The 12,947-nt window shown below is 46.8% G+C and overlaps 1 protein-coding gene across 1 annotated transcript; it reads left to right on the forward strand.

Moving 5' to 3' along the window:
* Positions 1 to 8,572: 8,572 nt before the first annotated feature.
* LOC142588801 (uncharacterized) lies at positions 8,573 to 11,398 on the forward strand. Its single transcript, XM_075700620.1, has 2 exons — positions 8,573 to 8,772; positions 11,060 to 11,398. The coding sequence occupies exons 1-2, from the start codon at positions 8,573 to 8,575 to the stop codon at positions 11,304 to 11,306; spliced, it is 447 nt and encodes a 148-aa protein (XP_075556735.1). The 3' UTR covers positions 11,307 to 11,398.
* The last annotated feature ends 1,549 nt before the right edge of the window (positions 11,399 to 12,947 follow it).

The following is a 12,947-nucleotide window of genomic DNA, read 5'->3' on the forward strand; positions in this document are numbered from 1 at the left end:
CTAAATCATCTACGTAGAATGACTCGCTGAGAAGTTTCGCGGTACTGGCTTTACTTGAAGGCATACTCTTTAGGGGATGGAGTATAGTTGCCGTGAGTAGGAAGGGGCTGCATGTTGCTCCGAGTGGCAGTCGCGTCATCCTCCACTCTTGAATCTCCTCTTCGGAGAAACGCAGTGCTTTTTTTTCTCCATACCAGAGGAATCGAAAGGCGTCTCTATCCTTCTCTGTGATTGAGATTTGAAGGAATGCTTTCTCAATGTCGGCTACCAGAGCTATACGGTGCGTTCTGAAGCGTAATAGTACCTTCAGCAGGTCCTGGTACAGGTTTTCACCCTTTTCGAGGCATTCATTTAATGAGAAGCACCCTTTGGCGTGCGAAGAAGCGTCGAAAACTATTCTGACTTTTATGGTTAGTGCGTGCTCTCAGATCACTTCCCTGTGCGGCATAAACTTTTGTCGGTTCCAAGGGTGTCCTTTCCACAATCTCCGCATGTCCAGCCCGCAGGTACTCCCGTATGGTGTTGTCATACTTCTCTAAAGTCCTTGCTTGCTCGACAGTCGGGAGATAAGTTCCCAAAGTCTTGTTATTGCGAATTGCTTGTTGTCCGAGAGCTCGGCGTCTTCCTTCCAGTGCAACATCACTTCGTATCTTCCGTCCCTAAGAGTGATGATTTCTTCGAATTTCATCAATACTGGACTGAGCCTGCTCTCATTGTCAACGGCGTCTGGTATTCCCACGCTCTGGAGTTCCCAAAATGAGCGAAGGAATTTTTCGCTCTCTTGTACACTCTTCTTCAGTACGCAGACCACGATCCGCGAAGCTACTATATCTGATGCCATGCAGTTGGTGTTGCCTTGAAACATCCACCCTAGCTTAGAGTTGATAGCAATCACTGTCTCATTATTCTCGCGTCGAGTGACTTCACCCGTCATCACAGTCCACATTTGGTCGGAACCGATGAGAACGCTTCTGCCTGCTTCCCCGACAACGGATTCGTATAGTCGGTGATAAGCGATATCCTTTCTAGACCTCTGAATTCCCGCGACGAACGGTGAGCTGATTGTACTTGCCTCGATACCTTGGCATATGTGTGAAATTTCTATCGCTTGCAAGACAACTACCATATCTGGGAACTGGCTCCGAAGACGGAGCTGCACAACACGCCGCTTCTGCGCTGCTCGATTCGACTTGCTTGCAAACGTATTGAGCATAGTGATTGGTAGAGCCCACACACTGCAACTTCAGCTGTCGTGATAGCCGTTCTGTGACGAATTTGCGCTGACTGCCACCGTCTATGACACCTCTGATATATTGACAGGTGACGTCTGTCACTGCCCAAGCTCGGAACGTCTGCAGGAGGACGCTCGTCGATGAATCCTCGATGGTACGCCGATCTTTCCATAAAAATGCGCACACAATCGTGTTTATGCTTGGATTCCTTGTTGGTATTCTGGCAGTTCTGCCGTTTTCCCGTGACTTCTGGCTTACATCTTGCGGATCACACACACTCGTCGCATGACTTCCTTGGCAGGTAGAGCAGGCAACTTTGCGTCTACAATCACTCGTCCTGTGACCTTTAGTCGTGCATCGAAAGCACCTCATGTCTCCTGATGAAATTCGCTTCTTTTGCGATAGTGGGAGATCAAGTGCACAGTCTTCCGTGGAATGTTGACTCGACTTACAAAACACATAGTTCTCGGGTACTTTCGTAGTGTTGTTGTGGAGAACTGAAGACGTGGGTTTCGAGTCACGAAAATGGCGAGATTTGTTTGGCGCATTCTCCCTTCCTGGATTCGCAAACTGGCTTTTATTTAAGCTCTTCAACTCGATGGACAGGAAATTTAATAGGCGTTCCAGCTCCGTGATAGACGCTGCATTACTGCTATCACTTGTCGCCCGAATGGCGCAAGACCGATGGTACTGTACCATTATATCGTGTAGTAAAGCCTGCAGTAACAGGTCGCTCAACACTGGGGAAAAGGACATCTTGCTCACTCCCAAGGTCTCTAGTCCGCGGATGTTGATGACTATCTGTTCGTACAGCTTGCGAAGAGCTGTCGGGTCACTTGAACGGACCGAAGGCAAAGTACGAAGCCTGGAGAAGTACTCCTGTTCGAGTCTCGTTCTATCGCCGAAGCGCTTCTTCAGTATATCGATGGCGTCCTTGTAGCAAGTTTCTGTTGTAGGCAGTCCCAAAATAGCTGAGGCTGCGTCGCCTCTTAGGAAGAACCTCAGGCAGTTAAACATGTCCATCTCTGTGAGGCTTCCGTTGCGGTGAATCATCTGTTCGAATTGTTCCCAGAAGTTGTTCCATCGACATAAATCACCAGCAAATGGGGCGATGGTAAGCTTGGCTCCAGAGACTCCCGCTGTACTGACTGTCGAAGTCTGAAGCTCCGGTGTTGATGACGTGACCGCATGGTCTCGCTTGCTATAAGTAGTTCAGTCATGACGCTGGTAGCGTTGTCCTCGTATTCCACAACGGTGTTGTATTCTTGCTCAAACTCTTCATCAACTATGTGGCTCTCTAGCTCCTCGTTGATCTTGTTCAGCTCATCGTTATTCACCTTGACACGTCCGTAAATAGTGTTGAGCTGATCTACGGTGGCTGTTTCATCGCTGAAAAGAGCTCCTGCCTCGTTGATAAGCCTGGTGTTCAGAGATCGTCTCGACGTCTGCTTCGACCGCAGCCTCTCCATGATGGTCAGTTCACTCGTAGCCTTCAGTGGTCTCCGGTAGTATATCCCGGGTCTTCGGCATCAAATCTTTTAGATGACGTACGGTTTACTGACAAGAAGCGAGATCCAAAGCATCACACCTTCTTTTATTCTTTGCCGTTCAGGTAGCCCCTGGCTGCACGTGCTCGTGAGCATGGGCTCCCTCCAGGAAGGAGACGCTTCTTCTTCAATCCGAGACTGCGCTGAGATTATTTCAACACGGGTATAGGTATAAGGTTAAACAATGCTTCCCGTTAAAAAAAGTAACCAGCCAGAAAAATAAGAACAACCGAAATTCAACTTTGTCCTTGTATCTTTTGTTCTTCAATTATGTTTTCCTCATCTAGTCCGAACCCATACTTTGTATATACTATTATCTTTGCCAGGCGTTTGTGATACCACGACGCAGCCATGTTTGCACGATCTCTCTCCCTCTCACTGCTCGCGAGGAGGCTAATTCCACATTGACTGCTTCCATTCAGGTATTTAATTCAATCGCTCGCGCTCGCTTTGGCAATGAGCTTATTGTTGATTCATGTTTACGCATTAACAAAGTGTACTGAAGGCGGTGAATTCAAGGCTTTGCGGCTAATTCTTAGTTCATCTAGAGCCGGTTCTTTATCTGATTTTCCGCGTTATCAGGATGCTATTAATGTTAGAAAACACGCGAGAACAGGCGTTTCTCTGCTTTTAGCTAAGGTATTATCGTTCCACGCCTACACTCTATGACAGATGCTTACTCCTTTGGCACGACTCTCTGCGAAAACTCGATCTCTCTAGCTGAACCCAGGAATTGCTGTTTAGGGCTCAGGAATTGCGAAGTTCAGTTCATGACATTAGGAGACTGAAAGTGACTAAGCGAATTATTCTTTGCACCTTGAGTAAAGACACGTTACCCTTCTTTCAACCTTGTCCTTTTTCTATTGGCGGCGTTAGATTGACTTTTTCTTTCTGCGCGGCAAGGCCTGCAGCGAAGCTCAGGTGCAAGCAGTAAAGGTTAGCCAATGCAGGTAGCAGAACCGAATATCGATAAATAGCGCATAAACGAAGATCCTTGCGCGGGGATCGCTCCGATAAACAGATATGGGTCGCGAAAGAGCCAATTCCGGCAGCCGCTCGCCTTGGTCGTCGAGATTCGCGGTTTCTGTCCTTGCTCACCGAGAGATGAGATTTCAGAGTGCGACAAAAAAACCGCAGGCAGTCGAGGGCCAACCCGCCTCCGTTACTTCATCCAAGGCAACTATTATCCAATCCTGTGCCAGGTTTTGCTGGCGGAGGTCTCCTTGAAAAGATCGGCGAGTTCTTAGGGTGACCTGCCAAGAACCACAGTTGTTCGTGTGACTCAAACACCTGCGGACCAGCGGAACGCAGGAGTTACAGAGAGTCACAAACATGAAGTCCGCACTCTTCTGTTTACTTGGGATTGCGCTGGTGGGAACTGGTAAGTGGAAGATGTTCGCCGAGCATGCGTCAAAAAAATGCGAAACCTTTCTTTAGTAGAGAGACGTTGTCATGCCGGTTTTCCAGCGCAATTTCTTGCGTCATCATAAGGTGTTCTCATAGTAACTTCCCTGTAATAGGTGATAATCTCAAGTGTGTCTTAAAATCAAAGTTAAAACTTAAAGGTCGAGGAAAACATGGCACTTCAGTCGCTATCAAACTTCGAACGTTCACATTGAAAAACTGAAGTTCCGGCTAAATGCGCCAAAAGACGTGATTTTTCTCTTTCATAGTTGCTACTGTAGTTGTAGGAAAGTTTTACTGGACATATAGCAAGTGCGAAGCGAGTACAAAGGAGAAGACATGGACCTCTAGGTTTAGCAAACTAAGCCATGCTCGGCCCAGGTACGACGCACTTGTGGCATTCTCCTCCGCGGTCACAATGACCATCACAGAATATGTACCATCGAACCGTTCACTTTTCTTCAGGGCTACATTTCAGTGAAACGATAGTCCATCTAAGAGATGTATATTTTGATCGTTACTTTCGACTGTACTGGTAGGCATTCTTGGTGACGTGGTGGCCTTTTAGTGTAAGGTATGCATTCAAGAAAGAGGAAATTAAGAGATGAAAAGGCAGAGAGGTTCATCAGAGTAACTGCCCTGTTGGCTAAGTTGCACTGGGGAAAGCGTAGAAAGGGTGAAGAAAAAGAAAACGCACGAAGAAAATCTGTCCGACCAAACGTGAGGAAGGCTACTGACAACGAATGGAATTTTTCATTCAATATCGATGATAAAAAAAAAAGAACACGCACTGGTGCTTTTAGAATAACTCGGGCTGACGTCGGCTGTGACCAGATTCCAAGCATTCTGTTTTGTCGGAAGGGGACGGCTGTAATGTTTCTCGAGCGTGGTTCAGTGCGCTTTTGGTCGTGAACTGAAACGAGGACACTCACACATACTGTGGGATTCACGGAAAATCGTTTTTCGCTTTCGGAAAAACGAGCAAGGCACCATTAAGACATTGAAGTAGTAAGAACGCTAGCAGCAGCGATGTCTCGGGAGCTAGATGGTTTCAGTGGGTGCTTCCATGTGCCAGGGAACAAAAATAAAGTGTCGAGGTGAAAGAAGTCCAGTGAAATAGCAGCAACTAATCTACGCTGCGTTCGTAGTGGCCCGGAAATAATTTAGAGATCTTTTTTTTTCGTGCACAACAACCTTCCAAACAATCGCCTTTGCTGTCTGGAGCCTGTCTGCTTCAGCCTGGGTTACCTTTCTCAGCCTTCGTATTACTATCACTCGGGCAATTAAGTACCACAAAAACTCAACTTTATTATTATTTTTAACACACTATAATGATCCGACGTACGTCTACTTCGACGTCCTGCGAGCCAATAATAAGGAAGACGTCTAGAAACAGTTAGGACATGAGAAATACGAAATTCCCCAGCAAGTCGTCATCATTACCATTATCATAATCATCATCATTTAACGACTTTTTGCTAAATGGGAGTACTTTGGATCACGACCTGGCGACATTGCTAAGACATTAGCAACAGTTGTCATAACGGATAATCCACCGATTCACTCAACCATGATAACGGTGTGATTATCGGGCGGTTCAAATCTGACACACCGACGCCGGGTGATAATTCGCCTAAAAAAAAAGCCCACATACGCCGGAAAAAATTCAGCACTGGAGTGAAATAGGAAACACTCCAAATGAAAAAAAAAAATGCCGGAATGCCAGAAATATTTGAAAGAATACACTTAAAACACATCCAAAATGAGTTACATGTAAGGTCCTGCGTAACTGTCGCAAGTTGAGAGCAACTACACGCGTAGAGCAGCATTGATAACATTCTGTGAACATATTCAATCGTCTCTACTCTCGTTCGCTAGCCGTGGCGCAGGTCGTGAGCTTGGGCAAAGGATGCGAGGATTCGGATGCCGAGAAGTGCAACCTCGAGTTCCTCACGTTCGGCTTCAGCTCCAAGCTGCCAGACACCGCCTCCAAGATGGCTGACTACTGCAAGTGAGTGACGTCATCGCAACTCGAGGGTGATCTGTCTGTTAAGGTTACGAGTGTTGTTCGAGGGGGAGGGAGGGAGTAAAGGAAAAAAAAATGTTAAGTAAAGCTACAGACTGTCAGATTGGGCTGTCAAAGTACTGAATCAACAGGCCTGTCTCAGCGAGAAACGCAGATGCTTGGTTAGCCAGGATGAAAGGAGAAAAAAAAACAGAAAAAAACACGGGCGGCAAGATAACCTGGTGCTAGATTTATAGACATTGCGAAAGGGTCAAAATAAATGGATGTTCGATCTTTACCTCACTCTTAGACTGACAGATTAGCGAAATTGATAACGTTCTAGATTTTCAATATTTTACTCAGAAATGTATTTTACCTTCGTTTCTCTCGGGACAAATAAATGAAAGATAGACCGATAAGAACGTTGTTCGCGCTACAGCATGCTACTTCGACAGGTGAAAGGGTTTGGGCTTTTCGATTAAGTTGGCACAAAGTATTCATATCGTTAGAAAAAAAAATACAAAAACAAAAATACGCTAGCATTAATCGACGATCACAGCTTGCGCGGCAGCGCACCGAAACGTGACTTGATCTTTATCCGCTAAGGGATTATCCTCCCCCTGCCTGGGCGCGGTAAGGTGTTCGTAGATGCCCCTTGTATAAGCCGTTGAACGAGCAACACGTGCGTATAAGACGGTGTAATCCACCGCATGCCGCCGCCTGTTCCACTGGACGCAGGAAGCGAGCGAAGGCGCTGCAGTGCGCTCTGAACTTCACCGACCGGTGCCTGCTCGGCTTCTACCGAGGCACCGCCTTCACCGCCATCAACACCATGCGGGAGGAAAACGACCGCAGGTGCAACACCACTCACGAGGAGCACGCAGGTACGCCTGGAACGCGATCGCGTTAAGTTTAAGTTATAAGGTTTCACGTGCCAAAATCACGATCTGATATTATGGGGCACGCCGTAGTTGGGGGGACACCGGAATAATTTGGACCGTGTGGGGTCCTCTGACGTGCACCTGTACTTAAGTACGCGGGTGTCTCTGAAATGATGTCTCTGAAACGCGCGAGTCGGCGGTACGCGACGTAGACTGGGGGCGAAGGATCGCAAATTATACGCGCCGGCACCCATTTCTCTCCCTTCTTTCTCTGCTTTCATCCTTTCATCCCTTTATCCATTCTCCCCAAGTGAAGGTTAGCAAATCGGACCTGACCGTCTGTTTAACCTCCCCGCCTTTTATTTTTCTACCTCTATTCAGATGGCCAGTCCTTCACTAGCCCGCTCTCTAAGGTTGCCGTCAATACCGAAAAAAGAAAACCAAGACAGTAATCGATCGCGCATTACACAATTTTCACTTTGTAACGCGCAGTTCACACTTCGCAGTGAGGCTATAGTGTCTGAAGAGCATTAGATTCACGAAATATTTTGAAACAAATAGTACGCGCGACTTCTATGTACGGGAAACGTTCTTCTGGTTCGTGCCACTGCTCTAACCACTCAATACGCGCAAACAAAAACTAAGCGATAATTGGGAAGCAAGCTTTAGGATAAAGAACACGCGTACATCGCCGCTATGCAGTACACACAATTGAGCACCACGTGTTCACACACACTCATCGAAACCTGAAATGCTATCTGCTTCCTCTTGCGAGGAGGTTTTCTTCTTTCTTTCTTTTCTTTTGCTTCAAGACGGCAGATTGTGGATGCGTGTATGTACAAATCGTCTTCGCCGACAAGGACGTGTGGCAAAGCCCTTCGTGCCCCACTTGTGTAGAGTACAGAGAAACGCTTGAGTATTTGCTATTCGAATGCATAACTTACCACAGTTGTCGCTGTGTGCCGCTGAGAAAGTTCCAGCAAGTGATTCGAGCTGGAGCTGCGCTTAATGATTTCTCTGCTCCCAAAGGTTGCGATCAACTCGAGGAGAGGGTCCCAAAGCTACGCTAGAATTCATGTCACCCACGTGACTATCGACTCTCGTCTGTAATGCTCGTACTCTGAGTCTCATGTGATGTGTTGTGGTATGCCCCCCCCCCCTCCCCCTCTCTCCTTTGATTTCGTTGTTTAGCTTCTTCCTATCTTTCTTCCTGTTTTTTTTTCTTTCTCTGTCCTCTTGAAGCGAGTGTGCTTGGTGCAGCTTTTATTTATTGATTTACGTTGATATACGTTTACGTTATTTACTTTGATTTACGTATACTTTATTGCATATGCATTAGGAGACAACTGTTAACCCGCTTCCCTCGCTGTCGTGGTGTTATTAGGCCTTGTCAGGAAGCTGACAGTCTCCTTTTGCCTCTCTTCGTGGGCATTTCCTGATATGTCCGCACACATATGAAATGGAAAATGAAAAGCGATGTGGGTTTACACACGATTATTAACAATGATTGAGACTGTAGCCTTGTCAGCGGTGTGCATCAAGCTTGAGACGCTGGAACGTGTTCCCGCAGGTTTCCTCCAGCACTCCAAGTGCCTGAACAAGGCTGGTGACTCCATCCACAAGTGCATCGTGAACTTCAAGAAGGAGTTATTCACCACCTCCAGGAATGCCGAGACGAAGAACCGCATCCGCTACGGCTGCTGGTAAGGTTCAATTATTTGTCGCTTTTCGGGCGCCTGTAGACAGCGGCTCTGGGAAAGCAAGAACGTCTGAGTGCAAAACCGTTCCCACTCGTCTCGAAGGTTTTAGAGCTCTTCTTTTTGATTTACCGAGCAAATACCTTATGCGATGCGTTTAAAGTGCATTACTTTTATTTTATAACAAGTAAACGTGAGCAACAGTCGTCGCTGCTTCGCGACACGATCTCGCACACTTGTTTACACAAGAACACACAAACCAACACCAAAACACAAACACACGCACCAGCGCGTGCACCAACACATGTTTTCGTATTTTGGGACCAATTCGTGTTTCTTGTACGTTAAAGAATTCTCTCATTTCGGTGTACTCTTCGGCACTCGAGCCAAAACGCCTTTGGCGTTCTTGCCAATTGCGCATGCGCAGAAGCGCGTTGTCACACGTGGTTCGAAGTGACAACATGTGACGGCATCAGTGATTTGTCGTCGCTCCCCTTTCGGTGATACAGAAATTACCATTCCACTTATTCTTGCCGTATAGATACGATCACTGCCACAACGTCGAAAAGACATCTGTCCTCACGGTAGACTGAACGCCCGACCGTTGGGACACGACCATTAGTGGTCTCTGGTCCGGAACGACAGTAACCCGTGCGCCCTACACCGGTGGCGGTCATGCGGTCAGGAAGTTCATTTGTAACAAGTTTACGTCGTCATTTCCGGCCGACTTATTCGTGACACCGGACGACAGATTGGGCAACTCTGTCAAGAAGCAAGGTGCTCTGCTCAAGGAAGCAGTGGACGTAGCCCCGCATTGTTGTGTGGTGCACGTTTGCCGTTACGTCTCACCTGGTTAGGGCCTAATCAGCACGAAATACCTTTAATTGTAGTTCTGTACAAAAAAAAAAGAGAGAGCGTTTGTTATATCCTTCAAAAGATAATTTTCCGTTTCATTAAAAGGACATCTTACGAGCACGAGCGTACATAGCAATTGGACTTACCAATACCACGGTATTTCCACTATTCATGGAAAGCCGTCTCGTGAAGACATAAGCTCGGCTGTAATGACAAAGAAAAGAGAAACGCAGACCTGCGTGTTAGCCGAGCAGCAGGGATATTTTCTAACCAAGGACTCCCGTTCACGGACTACATTTCTACGCCAGACGCGGTCCTCTATTGGGGAAAGCGCCTGAGGAAAACTAAATGTAGTTGTGGAACCCCGTAGCTAAAATGCGATTCGCTTCCCCAAGTGTTCTCTCCATTAGGTGTTAGGGCTACTTTCGGAAATTTACGCGCAACCTGTCGAAGGTGTCATGGTAGTTATTAAAATTCCGCTGCCGTAAAGCTTCATAACTTGCTCCTTCGACACTTGCCGAGGGGTCTATGCAGGGGCGAACACCTTCGTCCTAGTATAGCTTTTTTTTTTTTAGCACCAAGTAGTTTCGCACAACAGTAGGACGCGTTGCAGCATTATATGCTAGCTTGAATGCAGGGTCACCACATGCCGCCGCGAAACGCTGCTAGGTCTGCTACGTATTCCGCGAAAATGAGGACGCTAAAACGTGCTGATTAAAACTTTCTTGTGTTTTCTGATTCGCCGGCGACTCCACAATCGCCTTGATCGCGCATTCGGTGTAGAAAAACTTCTGAATCTGTGAAGTAACACGTAAGTACAATAATCTGCTATAAAAACTTTAATAGTTTTTAATGACAATGATAGCTTGTCTGTAGGTAATGACATTTAACATACTTTTGTTTTCGGGTCTCTTGTATAAGCTTTCTTAATTAATCGACTGAAGTTTCGACTGAATCGACTGAAACTGAGTAACTTGTTCCTTTCTTCTGTTCTTCCTTTCTTCATTTTTTTGTTCTAATAACTCTTTATGCGCGTTTGCGAATAGTGCCTGAATAGCCTGAACACTCTCATACCACCTTAAGTTATAATATTTTAATAATGAGGTGACGTATTGTTTGTGGTTAAGATGGCGAAACATTAGTTGCCAACGTTTCCAGTTTCATCAAAATCAATCAATCAATCAATCAATCAATCAATCAATCAATCAATCAATCAATCAATCAATCAATCAATCAATCAATCAATGAGCTAGTACATCAATGTCAGTCAGGTGAGCAGTCAGTAAGTAAAGTAGGTAACTAAACATGTAACTATAAGTAAGGAGGTAAGGATGAGTAAATAAATACGTAAGTACCAAATAAATAGACACAACAGAGCAAAGCGCCCTAAACATGCTGCGTCTCCTTCTCTCCTTTCTCCAACGCTATGCAAAAACAGCGACTACACCAAGATGTTCCAGTGTCGCGAGAAGAACCTGCGCGACAAGTGCGGCGACCCGCAGGCCATCCTGTTCGCTCGCAACGCCGGCGAGCACATCCTGGGCAACGCGCTCAAGATCTTCTGCGGTGGCTACACCACGGAGTCCAAGTACTGCAAGGCGCTGCCCAAGCTCCCCAAGCTGCCCTCCAACACCAGGGTCCCCAAGAGCGTCATCGTGCTGCTCAAGACGTTCGCCACGATATAGCCGATGGCGCGCACATGGAATGCGCACACACTTCATCATCGTCATGCCTTGTCCTCATCTTCACGGACGGGTGACCTCGCACAGAACAGGAAAAAAAAAAGGGAAGCCTTGTTCTCAGTAAACACGTGTCTATAAGTGGGGAGTTGTCTGGGTGCCTCACTGCCCCACCGTAATTACGCATGTACGTCTCACAAACGATTGCGCTGGTTTTCCAATGTCTTTGTTGGAGCTACACGAACCTGAGAAACGGAAGAGATTAGTGATAATAAATGAATGTAACGAGGAGGAACAATTAGTCGTTGGGTGTGGCTAACACACTTTCTTGCGCAAATCAGCTTTGATAATGAATTATAGTTCGTCAAGCCCGTCACTGGCTTGTATGCCACTGAATTGCTCGAACGTCCAACTTCTTATTATTTCGGCGTTTAGTCGGTTCTTGGAACTTGCGGGAACGCCGTGACAAACGTGGCCGTGACGTGGATGATAACGCGCGATTCGTTGTTACTTTGAACACGGGTTAACGTGCTGCGCGTTGCAACTACAAGGCCCGAGCCACGCTTCGTCGAGACTCAGCTGTTTGTTACATAGCGACCTCGTTTTCCCGGTTTTCGCCAACGCATTTTGAAGTAATCGACGCCGTACGTGCGTCCAGGTTTCCCGCTTACTTCCAGAGTCCTCCGTCGTGGCTGTCTTCCTTTGTACGGCCACACGCATTACAGCTAGTTTGGTGGGACGTGGTTAGGATCAGCGAAAGAATGCAGGGAGACGTGCATCTATAGCCTTGACTTTAATCGCTTGCGTCGGGTTACGTGACGGCGGACTTTCTCCTTTCTTGACACTCCTCGCCTAATGAGTTCCTTGCCGCTGCGATGCGGTAAAGGTGTTCTTCGCTAGGTCAAGACGGTTGCGGGTCACGCACGCGGCTCATTTGTTTTCTTCTCCAGCACATAAAACCGGCATAATCGCGAGGTACTAACTATCACGACAGCTTCTGCGCTTCCTGCCGCAGCTGTTATTGCTGCTACGATTGCTGCTACTTCTACTGCTGCTGCTGCTGCTGCTGCTATCTCACTCACCCACTCACTACTACTACTACTACTACTACTACTACTACTACTACTCCTCCTCCTACTACTACTACTACTACTACTACTACTACTACTAAGACTGCCGCTGCTGCTTATACTTCTGCTGCTGTTGCTGATACGACTGCAATTACCACTGCGACAGCTGCTGCTGCTACTGCTACTACTACTACTACTACTTACTGTTCTACGGCTGCTGCTGGGTGGGCTGTTATCGATACTACCCCTACTACTTCTACTTGCTACCGCTACCACTACTATCACAACATTTACAGTTACTATGCTATTGCTACATCTACTGCCTTAAAGCAACAAACTACTACAGCTACAATGCAGCTGCTACTGCTCTTGAAGAAGAAGAAGGAGAACAACACTACTTCTACTGCTGTTTCTGCTGGTTACTGGGGGAATTGTTACTATTACTGACACAGCATTCCCGCCAAGCTACGGCTGTTACAGTCGCCACCAACTATAGGAAGAAGCGTCGACAGAAAAGACGGGCTATCGTTCTCTACGGAAACGTCAATTGTCATCGATAGCCTTTTTTTTTTTTTAA

Source organism: Dermacentor variabilis, chromosome 7 (assembly GCF_050947875.1).
Source record: "Dermacentor variabilis isolate Ectoservices chromosome 7, ASM5094787v1, whole genome shotgun sequence".
NCBI classification, from domain to species: domain Eukaryota; kingdom Metazoa; phylum Arthropoda; class Arachnida; order Ixodida; family Ixodidae; genus Dermacentor; species Dermacentor variabilis.